This window comes from Colossoma macropomum, unplaced genomic scaffold (genome assembly GCF_904425465.1).
Source record: "Colossoma macropomum unplaced genomic scaffold, Colossoma_macropomum, whole genome shotgun sequence".
NCBI lineage: Eukaryota > Metazoa > Chordata > Actinopteri > Characiformes > Serrasalmidae > Colossoma > Colossoma macropomum.
Window position 1 is genome coordinate 21473354 of NW_023494801.1, and position 12262 is coordinate 21485615.

General features: G+C 39.0%; 1 protein-coding gene across 2 annotated transcripts in view; it reads right to left on the reverse strand.

Moving 5' to 3' along the window:
• Positions 1-26: 26 nt before the first annotated feature.
• The window catches only part of si:ch73-374l24.1 (protein kinase C alpha type), a 238113-nt gene continuing 225877 nt past the window's right edge, over positions 27-12262 (reverse strand). For both annotated transcript variants that reach the window (XM_036589207.1, XM_036589208.1), the window contains 3 exons: positions 9776-9883; positions 8823-8963; positions 27-6625 (listed from right to left, as the gene is read on the reverse strand). In XM_036589207.1, coding sequence (XP_036445100.1) covers positions 6458-6625; positions 8823-8963; positions 9776-9883 — 417 coding nt within the window. In that variant the 3' untranslated portion in view covers positions 27-6457. The remainder of the gene's footprint in view (positions 6626-8822; positions 8964-9775; positions 9884-12262) is intronic.

Here is a 12262-nt window from a genome sequence, read left to right on the forward strand (position 1 = left end):
AAAGGTACATCAAAAAAAGGCAGAGACAGCTTTTCTTTGACATTTATTTATACACAGTATCTTTCACAATGAACAAAGGGACAAACTTTTGCAAAAACTGGGTAAAGGAAAACAAGAAGGGAAAAAAAACTTTTTTCAAACCAAAACTCTGTCCCGGATTCATTGATCTACTGGTAATCAGTGCAATAAAGATTTCTGATAAAATTCATGACAATAATATTATCCTTAGTTTTTTTGTTAGTTTTTTTTAAGTAATAATATTTCAAATGTGCATTTAAAATACCTTCTGAATAACCAGACAATATATTTACTGCAATTCTAAAATCTCTTAAGAAGATATATGACATATTTCTATATTCATTGATCCAGGGAGACTTTAAGTATGCACTATCTGACGTGTTGAAATATTAAATAGAATTCCAAAGACTCTCAATGTGAGACACACTGTAGTTCTTGCTTGATGATACGGGGCACACTGGCATAATCTACCATCTGATATTAGTAACTGAAAAAAATCTAAAGTCCTTCGGCTCTCACTGGATAAAAGAAACGTCCTTAAACATTCTGCACAACCTTCATGTCATTCAATGAAGAAGAAACTGAAAAACCAGAGACCCAAACCAAGGAACCTATTCATGCTCTGCCCACAAATACGTCTTTAGATATGGCTGCAAGTCTGGACAAGTTTTACAGAACGATGGCAAACATCTCTGTTGATCCAATGAGAAACTGTAGCACAAATTATCAAAATATCTACATTTACAGTGGGTTATTATTTTAAAATGATATTTATTATGTAGAGGTGTGAAACGTCACTCTGTTAGGATAGATTAGGTGTAGCGTTTTTGTTGTTCTGTAATCAAGCTAATGTTAGGCTTTGGAAACAACAGTGACTTTGCCACAATGCTATTTTCAAGCCTATTATTGATTAGCTACAACACAGTCAAGCGTGTGTGTGGTTTACTTTCTTTCTTCAGTTTTAGTTGTCTCCTTTCTACTTTCCCTATTTTAAATTGACTAATGACTGATCACATGGCTAGCAGATGTCTACCTTAACTACTCTTTGTAGTCATTTCCTGATTTACAGCAGAGTGTCTATTTCTCTTACATAAGCCTTAGCAGATGAACTAATTGCTGCAATGGAAATGCATAGTATAAAAGCCTGTATTCTAGGTTTGTATGCTAAAATATCCCTTAACATGAACCGTCACGTCTACTTAGATCACAAGGTGCTGGCTCACTGTTAGTACCTAGAATTAATAAAGTTACATCAGGGGGTAAAGCCTTCTCATACAAAGCTCCCCCAGCTTTGGAATAACCATCCAGTCAGTGTTCAGGACTCAGACACAGCATCAGTTTTTAAGTCTAGGCTTTGTTTAGTCAAGCCTTTGGTAATAAGTTTTCATTTGCACACAGTATTATGGTAAACTGAGAATGTCGTCCTGTTGCTCTCACTTGCTTAGTCGTTTGTTGGCGGTGGAGCGGGGGGGGCGCTGGCCTCTGAGGGAGGGAGTTTTTGTTACCTTCTGGCTCTCCCTTCTTAAGCTAGGCTGCAATAGCTACACCTGCCAGAGTCACTGCTACACTCTGTTTACACTATATTGTTCTCAGTCACCCCAAACAGAACTGTGTGTGTTTGTTTCCCGAGCTGGATAACTGCCCATCCTGTGCGATCTGATGCTGTTGCTTCATCTGCCTTGATTGGGCACCTCTGCTCGCCAGTCTTCTGGACCAGTTTGACCACCATGGAGCGTCCTGCTGATACTGGTGTCTGCACAGACTCAAACTATTTAATCACTGACATGGTTTCACCTGCATCACTATACACTGAGCTCTTCTCATATTCATACTAACAGATCATCATGATAGGCTTCTCACAGTAGTCACTGACATTGATGGACTTAACTCTTATTTTCACTGTGCTCCTAACAGTAGTTACTATTTTCCATTGTTATACTGATAACAATAACAGTAGTCATCGGTTGTCATTGGTTAATCTAAATACTTTAGCCCAACGATAAGCTAGTTCAAATTCTTATAATCTGTTCATATTACTCTTGTTGCGTTATTGTTTTGCTCTCTGGTGTCGGATGGGATGTAGTGACTCCAAAATCATTAGGTTGAACTGGATTTTGGCCAACGTTTTTGTAAAGCTTGTCCAACCGCGCCCCAGTAGCTATAGAAGAAAGCTTTTGCGGATGGAGCACGTACAGGTCAATTGTGTCTGTGTAAATGAAAAAAACAGAGTGGTCAAATCCAGTAATGGAGGCTTCACCGTGAACTTTGGCACATGAATGGAAAACCCCAAATTCAACGATCTTGAGTGTGATAGGAACACCTCTGAGGTATGTAGGATGAGGAGAATGAGTGAAGTACCTGATGGGTCATAGCTGAAGGTTGTCTAGTTGTGTTTCCCATATTCATATCCACTGGTATTTTGGCACAAGTGAAGGTAGAAAAAATTTACAAAGATGAAAAATTTAGCCTATCTGGGGAAATTAAGAGCAGGTTTAGTACTATTTAAATCTAACTACTGCCTAATCTAGTTCTCCATCCAGTGGCCAAGCAAAAGAGGAAGATGGGAACGAAAGCGACAGCACGAGAGAGGATGGGACGGGCTTTGCACTTGGCATGACACGGCCATTCCCAGAGGATTTTTTTTATTTATTTCTTGTATCATGCGACACTTGAGATGCATGCTCTGATTTGCCCGCACCCTCGCATGCACACAGTGAAAGCAAACACAATGATGTATACTCGCAGGAGCGCTGGTCGATTCAAGGCAAGTAACGTAGTCCAAATGGTGTGCTCATACCTCGATTCTTCTTCTTTAGTTATATCGCCTCATAAACACGAACGAAAAGTATGGGTAGATACATGAAATACATATATAACAAGATTTTGCCAATACCAAAGCTATGAAAGTTTTTGCCAAACTAGTCTCCTTTTTATCAGATCATCTAAAACATACAGAAATTTCAGAACCATCTAAGTTAGTAAAAGCACATTCAAGTTCTTGGTATAAAATCTACAGTTAACGTTAATTCTCTTCTGAAACAGCCATTTACAAAACAAAAAAAGGTTGATATAGTGTTCCTTTAGTGTAACGGTAAACATAGCTCTCGACATGAAAGTATTCACAGAGAAAAAAAACAAAATAAACATAAAACAAACAAAAATATGTGCAGGAAAAAATAAGCTTGTTTGAAAAGTGAAGAAATACTATGTGTATATATAATAATTGAAACACGGCTTTCGAAAAAGAACGTCAAAGCATATAGTAGAACACAGAATTCATCACCAGAAAGTACATAAACACTTGGTCTCACAATATCAGAGAGGCGGGTTTGATATTGGAGATCACTGCCTCCCTACTGGGTTCTCTAATGGACCTTACAAACAGAGAACTAAGCATGCATCATAGAACTGCATTGTGCATTTTGTTATAGCAAACTGGTTAAAACAGAAATGCCCCACAGGCCCTGAGGTCTTTCCATTCAGTCCATCTATGACTGTTCATTCTTACAGTAAGTCTGTCTTACAGTAAGTCATGAAGAAGCGACAAATTCTTGGTCGGATTTAGACCACTTGATAGCTGATGGGCCACCATGCATACATAGCGAGTGTACCCTCTTAGCAGCAAGGGCCTTAAACAGTACCAAAAGAAAGGTTACAGGTCTTATGGTTTTATGGCAGTTGTCCAACAGGCAGTGCGGTAAAGTACAGTTACAAATCTGTGTTCATGCATTTTGTTGACATTTATTCTGCCTCGTGAACTGTACCATGCTGAATTTGGTTACCTGTCTTACTGGGGTACCAAACATCTGAGCTGGAACGTGTTGGTGGAGCTAGAAATGATGCAGACCACTGACTGGTCAAACACAATCGTGTCACTCGAGTTAGATGACAATCCATTTTTAAAAAACACTAGCTAACTAGAAACGCTGACTGTGGCTCTAGACATAAAACCAAATGCAGAGTAAGTGTTAAATCAGAGCTTGAAGCTCCTCCATAGTTTCCCCTGTTGTTTGTGTTTCCAGTCAACAGCAGGCCCGGATCATTGGTTTTACGGCCGTGTGGCCAAGAGCCCAAGCCAAGTTATGACAAAATCAAAACAACAGTCTTGGCTCTCGGCAGGAACTTTACTAGTGGCATAGAAAAAAATGAACTAATTTCAGCCTTGCGTTATGACCGATCATAATCTTAACGCTATCCACGTCGTACCTGAAAATCCGCTTTATTTTTCCCTCAAAGCAACGCTTAGCAATTGTTCAAGCGACCCCTGATAGCCTGACAGAGTAAAGGATGCCCTTTTTCCTGAACCAAACACAAGTAAAAAACATCAGCCCAAACTAAAGCAAAAGTTGCTGCGTTGGTGTCAATAGTGGTTCTCCAAACTGTCTACAGAACTGTCTCCAAACTGAAAGATATAAACGGTCCACAAACATTTTCCACACCTGCTGTGGTAGTCCAATTTAAATTCATTTTGTCTTCACTGGGGTAAATATTGTGCTTAAATATTTTGTACGTAAAATGACTGTGTTTCTGTGAGCAATAGACCATAACTTTTTATCATGCCATAGCGGGACACAGCATGTTTGGAAAAGGTACTGTTTGGCAACTTATTGTCTTTACGTAATCAGGGCAGGTAAACATTCTCTTTTAAATGCCAACAAATAAAATGTAACTTTACATTAGCCATTCATATTTAACAGAAGTATTTCATTCAAGAGGTTTGTTTCTAGAACCACTAGATAACCTGATTCTAGTTTTATATACTACAAGACCCAGACTATTCAGCTTGGTTGGAACATTCAAACACATTATTCCGAAACAAACAAACAAACAAAAAAAAAGGTAGCCACATAGGGGCCCACCAAATTCTTGATGACCCAGGCCTGGCTAACACTAGCATCTGGAAACCATGTGACCATCAAACAACCTCCAGATAATCCTGCCTACTTTCACAGTTCTGTTATGTGATAGGAAACAGACTTAAACTAGTACTTGACCAGGGTTGGATAGTTGTGAGTTTGGATTAGTAACCGTATCGTGCTGTAACGGAACTGCCTTTAGTTGTCATGGTTCTAAATAACTGCTGGTATATAACTGTTCACTAAAGAACCCTTGAAGAACTGGCGTGTCAATTCTATTCTTTGTATAAAGCAGCCTCAACTAATCAACCCGAAACCTTGATTCATTCAAGACTGATTTGATTAGAGGGTTTCAATTATCTATCCCGACTTTTCCCATTTGTCGGCATTGGCGGAAGCAACAGGATCATTCAGAGTCACAGCTGCTCTGGGCATTTCTGCATTAAGCATCCACTGCACCATGAAGAAAAGAAATAGCTCCTCATGATGCATCACTGCAGTCAGTATGAACCAGGCAAATAAGCTCTGGTATAAGACTAACCATGCACACAATTTGCCCCATTTCGCTGTAAAAACTCAAATCCCTTATGTGCATTTTTGACTGTTCATTATTATAGGAAGTCTGCCTTGAATGTACAGTATATGGCATGCTGACTGATGCAAAGAACAATTCCTAACGAATCGAATGTCATCATGAATAAAATGTAAGCTCGAGAAACTATCATGCTATAAAACAGAGCCAGGAAACAGTGTGTTGGAGTCTGAGTCAGGACAAAGAACATCTATAAGAGCTTTAGTAGGAAATTCATATATGCATATAGTGAGAGTTATAAAATCTTTCAATGCACTTATATTTTGGCACTCCTATAACAATAGATTGTACTTTTTAAATTTACAAATATATATATATATATATATATGTATGTATATGTATATATATTTCAAGAATATTTAGAAATGGCAGTAGATAAGAGGGAAGGGAAGTCTAAGACACAAAAACCTGTTTCATGTCAACATGCTTCACACACATGGAATGGCAAGGTTGTGGAAGGGGGGGGTGCCGTGGGCCCATGATGGAAAGTACCAGCATTTTCATATTACAATTACCAACTGGCTGTACGGTTGTCTTATGACAATGACCACTGCCCCAGAGTTAGCTGATGCGTTGAAGATTGGGCTATTAATTCTCACCCTGACATGAAGATCCTGCTGCTGTGTTTGTAGTTTTAATTCCACATTATATTGCGTAGACAATAAACGAAGAAACAACATGATATGCCTAAGCAGATATGTCAACAGACTGTGAAGCTGTCATTGCTCTAAGGTCTCTGAACCTTTAAGAACTTTAGAAATGCTGCCATGTATTAAATATATTGCGCCATATAGATACAGAAACATGCTTTAGTGCTGTCATCCTGTTTGGACCCATTCGAAGAGTCCCCCCCCCTTCCAGCTGGCCTCCATTCCAATATGCTCTGATAAAGGGTCATCAACAGTATAGATAGGTTTATTGAGTTTGTAAAGTGGCGGAGGCTGCTGCCTCCTGCGCTGTGTGTTTTGGAGTTTTAGGTGCATTCGGGTCCTCATACCACGCTGCCGTGTACAGACGGGTGGATGAACTGTGGGTTGATGTAGGAGAAGCCGGCGAACTCGCTCTGGTCGATGTTGGCAATGACCAGCTGGTCCGGTGGGGTCAGCATGGGCTGGGTGCGTGTGAAGAACTTGTCAAAGTTCTCTGCTCCTTTACCACACTGGAAAGAGAGAGGAAGCGAGGGAGAGACTGAGACTCTTGACAAAAAGTAGGATTACAGGAAGATTGTCGGTTTTTAAGTCTGTGCTCGTGCTGTGAGGTAATGTAGCTAACAAGTAATGGACGCAATCACCTACAAAGTAGCATTGTGCGTACTGCATGCCTAATTCATCACTCACTTGCCTCAGTTGTTTATGTGGTTTGTGACACTGCGTTGACATTCTGTTATCTATAAAAATGGACAACAGTACAGACAAAATTCAGGCTTTAAGATGGCTACTGCGTTTTTTTAGCTTTGCAACATACTCTTATCCTTTACCATAGATAACAGTATGTCATATTCCATCAGAAGCCACAGAAGCAAGACTATTATTTATTTATTATGTTTTTTTTAAATTGGCTTGAAAAAGTGAACTTACTGTTTTCTTCTTCTTTTTATTCTACAGTCATTTTAACACTACTCATCCCACAGCCTTCTTGCTAGAATAACTAAACTTTGCAGAACTGCAGAGCTTATACCTAAATACATTGCTTATGCTTTTTTGACCAGTTCCACTTACGGAGTCGTTCCACTTATATAAAATACATAATCTTTATACCCCTACCTCTTATCATACCACAGTCAGCCAAACTCCTCATATGTCATCATCATACAAGTATGCTAGCAACACCTTAGTAACCACCTGGGATGCCATAGCAACAGCCTAGCAACACCTTAGCACCCATTATTATTATTAGCAGCAGAAAGAGAGAGAGATGCAGAGAGGGAAGAGAACGACAGAGAGAGAGAAAGAGAGAGAGAGAGAGATGGTTTTATTAATCATTATTAATCATTAATCATAGCATTATTATTTCTTGTATCTGTAAAGCCCACTCCCAACAATGTATATCATGAATATATATAAGCGCAGAAAGCTTAGTGAATAGAGTGGTCTGTATGCGGAGGTTAAAGTTGTGTTTGAATGTTTCTGCAGTTGTGTCCAGATTAGTGGTGGGCTGAAGAAAGACTTTCAGAGAGAACGGAGAAACCCCCTGCACAGAGGGAGGAAGACGGACCCTTTAAACCTTCTGCCCTCAAATCACACACACTCACCACAGGAGCCGCAGGCAGGCACATACACACACCTCCACATGCACAGCGGAAGTCCACCCCACAGAGTACTGCCTGGCTTTGATACACAAACATCACACGAGCCTTAAAATACACAGAGGCTTTCTCTCTGATGCTTTCATTTACAGCAGGTCAATCAAGGCCATTCCTTTTTCTCACCCATACTAGCGGCCCCTCACCAGTTCTGGGCCTGAAGAGACCAATTCTAACCTTTTCCGGCCTCTTTGGATGGAGCGGTTTGGCCCCTGGTGCTAATCTTACAGCACTGCTATTCATAAAGCCTCACTCAAACCTAATAGAGTGATGAGCTTTGACAGCAGCTTTTGAACTGAATGGTAGTAAATATTTTTAGCTTCGGGCTGTCTTTTTTTAGACCCTTTGTGGATCTACACAGTGTAGGAAAAGAAATAAAGAAGGAAAAGTGAGAGAGAGAGAGAGAGAGTGAGAGAGAGAGAGAGAGACCCAGTCCTTTAGTGACCCAAGTCACCCAGTAAAATGATTTGAGTTTATTTATTTCACCTCATGAAAGAACACACATAATGCTGTAGAAAGCTTCATGCTACCCAAGTCAAATCGGGATTGTGTTGGTAGTCAATTGGGCAGGTAGTAGGCAAGATCTAGTTGGGTATATTTAATCATTTACAGTCATATGCAAAAGTTCCAGCACCCCTGGTTTCTTGTTTTTCTAGGTGAAAGTAAGTTAACATCCTCTACCGAAAACACACTTCTCCATATTGTAATACACAAATACTGTTTATTTACTGAATTTAACATATAAAAATATTTATAAGCCATATTTAATATTATTTTTTGTTCTCTGTAGAGGATGTGGCATTGGTTAGCCTCACAAATTAACTTTGATTCCTCTCATCTGAGGTAAAAACTGTTGACCATCTTCCCTGTATTCTGTCAGGGGAGACTAACAAAATGTCATTTTGAGCATATGAATCTATTGGTTTGAGGAGCATCACTCAAGATATAATGACGTATTGAAAAATGCAGAATATAGATATAGATACAGAAGATAAAGAAACATACTCTGAGGCACTAACAGCATGTACGCATGTTCACCTACACATACACTCACCACTTTGGGTTTGAATGGAGGCTGGATCTCTCTGTTGGCCAGTCGATCCCAGTCAATCCTCCGGAAGAAGGCCTGCTCTTTAATATCTCTCTCCCCCTCTGGACCACAGCCCAGACGCTTAGAGGGGTGTTTGGTCATCAGCTGTGAGAGAGAATGTGTATGTGTGGAGATTATGAAAGAATGGGGGAAGGGACAGAAGAAGAAAAGAGATTACTCCATAAGTCCTTTCACAGTCTTTGAAAATAATGGTTTCCAATCCATGCTAAACGTTTAAATACTTCCTCTGCTTTTAAACATAAAAGCAAACCCTAGGGGTAGGGTGTCCCAATTTCTGTTGAGATAGAGGGGTAGGGTGAAGTGTTAGGGCTACATGGACCTCCAAACAGAGAGGGCACACTCCAAATGGAGTGATATGAGAAAAGAAAAACTTGACAAAATGGCTGCGCAAGCGATCAAAGAAACCCACAAATGTAAGTATTTCTCCGTTAAAAAAATTAGAATAACCCTCATTTTATCTTAGTTTAATGTTATTTTAATATACTTTGGTCATTTTCTTCATAACAAGCATAAAAAATCACTAGTAGAATGCTGATGTCGCGGTAGCTAGCTGGCTAAATGTCCCATTTCACCTGAAATGGTAAACAAAAAAACATTTGAGTGAAATGGGAGAATCTGAACAAGAACCTGGCAAATGGCTGATTTCAGCTTCATATCACCAAAGAATTTGGGGTGGGAAATAATAAATAACTGTCTCTCCCTCTTTGAAGGCCTATGATGCCATAAATGTAACTCAGCAAGGTTGCTGAACTTTACCCTCCTCTGTTATCACTGCAGACTGGCAGGGTCGCCTACAGAGCACCGCCGGCAGCCTGTTCCACTTTTGGTGGAAGTTTTTTCTTATATGATGAAACTGATCCTAGCTAGGTTAAGAAGACAGCTGCTACATTACTCACCCCCTTGCAGATGGACACAGCTTCTTTCGACATGGATTTTGGGTAGGAGACGTTGTGTTCCATGATGGACTGAAACAGCTCGTCCTCATCCTCGCCGTCAAACGGAGGCTGTTGGCAAACATTGGGACATTTTTCTGAGTTGGCATCCAAACCGCAAAGACGAGATATGTAACAGACCACCCCATGGTGGAGAAAGAACACATTACATAACTGCAAAGACTTCCAGGATGGGGGTGTCAAAGATGAAGCCGGCATAAAGAACCTGCTGATTGCATAACCAGATTCATTGGTTTGGGTAATTGGACTCGGGCGTCAAGGGAAGCCAACTGGGTAACCTTGGCAACAGAATTTTTTTGTATGAAATTGATTGGCAACTGTTTTGTGTTTTGTTCGAAAGCACATGGGCTGAGTGTGATTTAAACGCGGCTCTGGCGGCCTGTTAAAAAAGAAAAAGAAGCTGTGTTGATGGTCGAAAAAGAAGCAATTAAAACAGTTTAATCAATACCCATGAGGCAGATGCTACTTAAGTTAGTAGGTGTCATTACGAGCATGCGAATGCATCTATGTGGGAGTGTGCTGGTTTGAGTTATTAAACTGCAGACTGGACTGCAGTTGTTGATAATCATTTATAAACTCATTTATAACTTATTTATATAGTGTTCCTTGTATACAAAATGCAGCTTAATGGCCAAATAAAAATAACATAAACAGAGAAACAAAAAATGTAACAAAAATAATATTAACCACGTATAAATCACATATAAAGATTATGCATTGTGGTGGCAAGAGTGAATTCAGATTTGGGGAAAAAGCTCTTACTTACACTTGGAATATTTTAAATAATAAAATTTCAGTTGTCAGAGCATTAAGTATTTTTTAGAGATAAATTTGACTGATTTTATTTGTCTTTTTCTTTTATGTTTTTGTATAATATATACTATATTTTAGTAGTTTAAATTAATTGCTGTAATCTATTTCAATAATTTTTATGTTATTACTATTATTAATACATTTTATTTTATTTATTCACTTGTTTTCTCTCCACCTTCTCTTGTATTTTGTGTGATTTTGATTTTGTACTATGGCATGCCTGAAAATGAGGCCTAAGGGTTAGGGTTAGGGTAAGGGTTAGAGGGTTTAGTGGGTCTTCCCTATAAATAAATAAAATAAAATTAAGTGAATAAGTAGGAAGTAAAAAAAATAAACAATATAACTGGAGGCAAGAATAAAATCTTTGAAAAATCCAATTTTAAAAGTATAAGTCCTGAAATTTCCTGTTAAATTTTGTGTGGGAAGATTTTCTGTGACCACCGGCAACACCAAGGGCAGCCTCACTGCTGTCATCATAATTAGTTCTTGGTACATTCAGCACTTCAGTGATGGATGACATTAAGAAAACCTCTGCAGAATATTTACTCAAACGGAGTCTGAGATGTACTACTAACTGTTAAAAAAAAACAAGTAAAGGAACAAAAGGCTGCCAGAACAGTTATATGTTCTTGAGTTTGTGTTTGCACTCCTGGTGCATTCTGTTTAAATAGTCTGCCTACAGCCTGTTACTGTGTTTTTAAAGGTAGTCTTGCCCAGTGAATAATGCATTACAGTCATTAAGTTAAGATAAAACAAAGGCTGAGGTGCATTCTGCAGTGAAAAGAAGGGTCTAACTTTGGCAAAATTTCAAAGGACGAAAGTCAACAGACAGGTCCTTAAACTCAGGCCTAATCAGAAGATCTGGACTTCGGCTGTTTGTACACCTAGTACACTTAATCTTTTACTGGCCAATCATGGTAATATGGTAATAACATTAAATTATACCTATCTCTGCCGCTTTATGACATCGCTGATGTCTGTTCCAACCTACCAAAAATACTTTTTCATGGGCAAAGTGACAAAAGCAAATTCTTTGCTATTCCTCATCTGCCATTATAAGCAACAGCTTTTGCTACAGGAACGAAATAAGCCTCTGTCAAGAGTCTGCAGATTATGCAGACTGACGTGCACTGATGCTGTTCTTTGGTGTGGACTTTAGTAGAGGTGGAGCATTCACACCTGTCAAAACAGACCAAATGAAAGAAAAAAAGTTTGGGTAGTCTACACCAAACATGGTAGATGTGAAAGCGCCATCAGCTTATTTAACCTCTCTCTTTCTGCGCTTAAGAGACTGTCAATATTTTCTTTCTTCAAATTTCAAGAAATCATTAACCATCTGATTTATGATGAAAAACATTAGCCAATCAAAAGCTGGTGTACAAAGATACACTGTGATATTTATATTATTCCAGAATGATTTGAGCTTTTAGAAATAGTGTTGGTAGTAATGAGTCAAATTTAGTAATGTGTTATTATTATTGTTGTTTTATCAGTATTATTATGGTATTACAGTATTATTAGTGTTTCTCCAGAATATCCTGTCTTTGTTTGGGTCTTCAGGCTTCTCAATGGCTGGTTCATGATTCCTCTGATTGTATCAATCCATCTTGTAGCTGG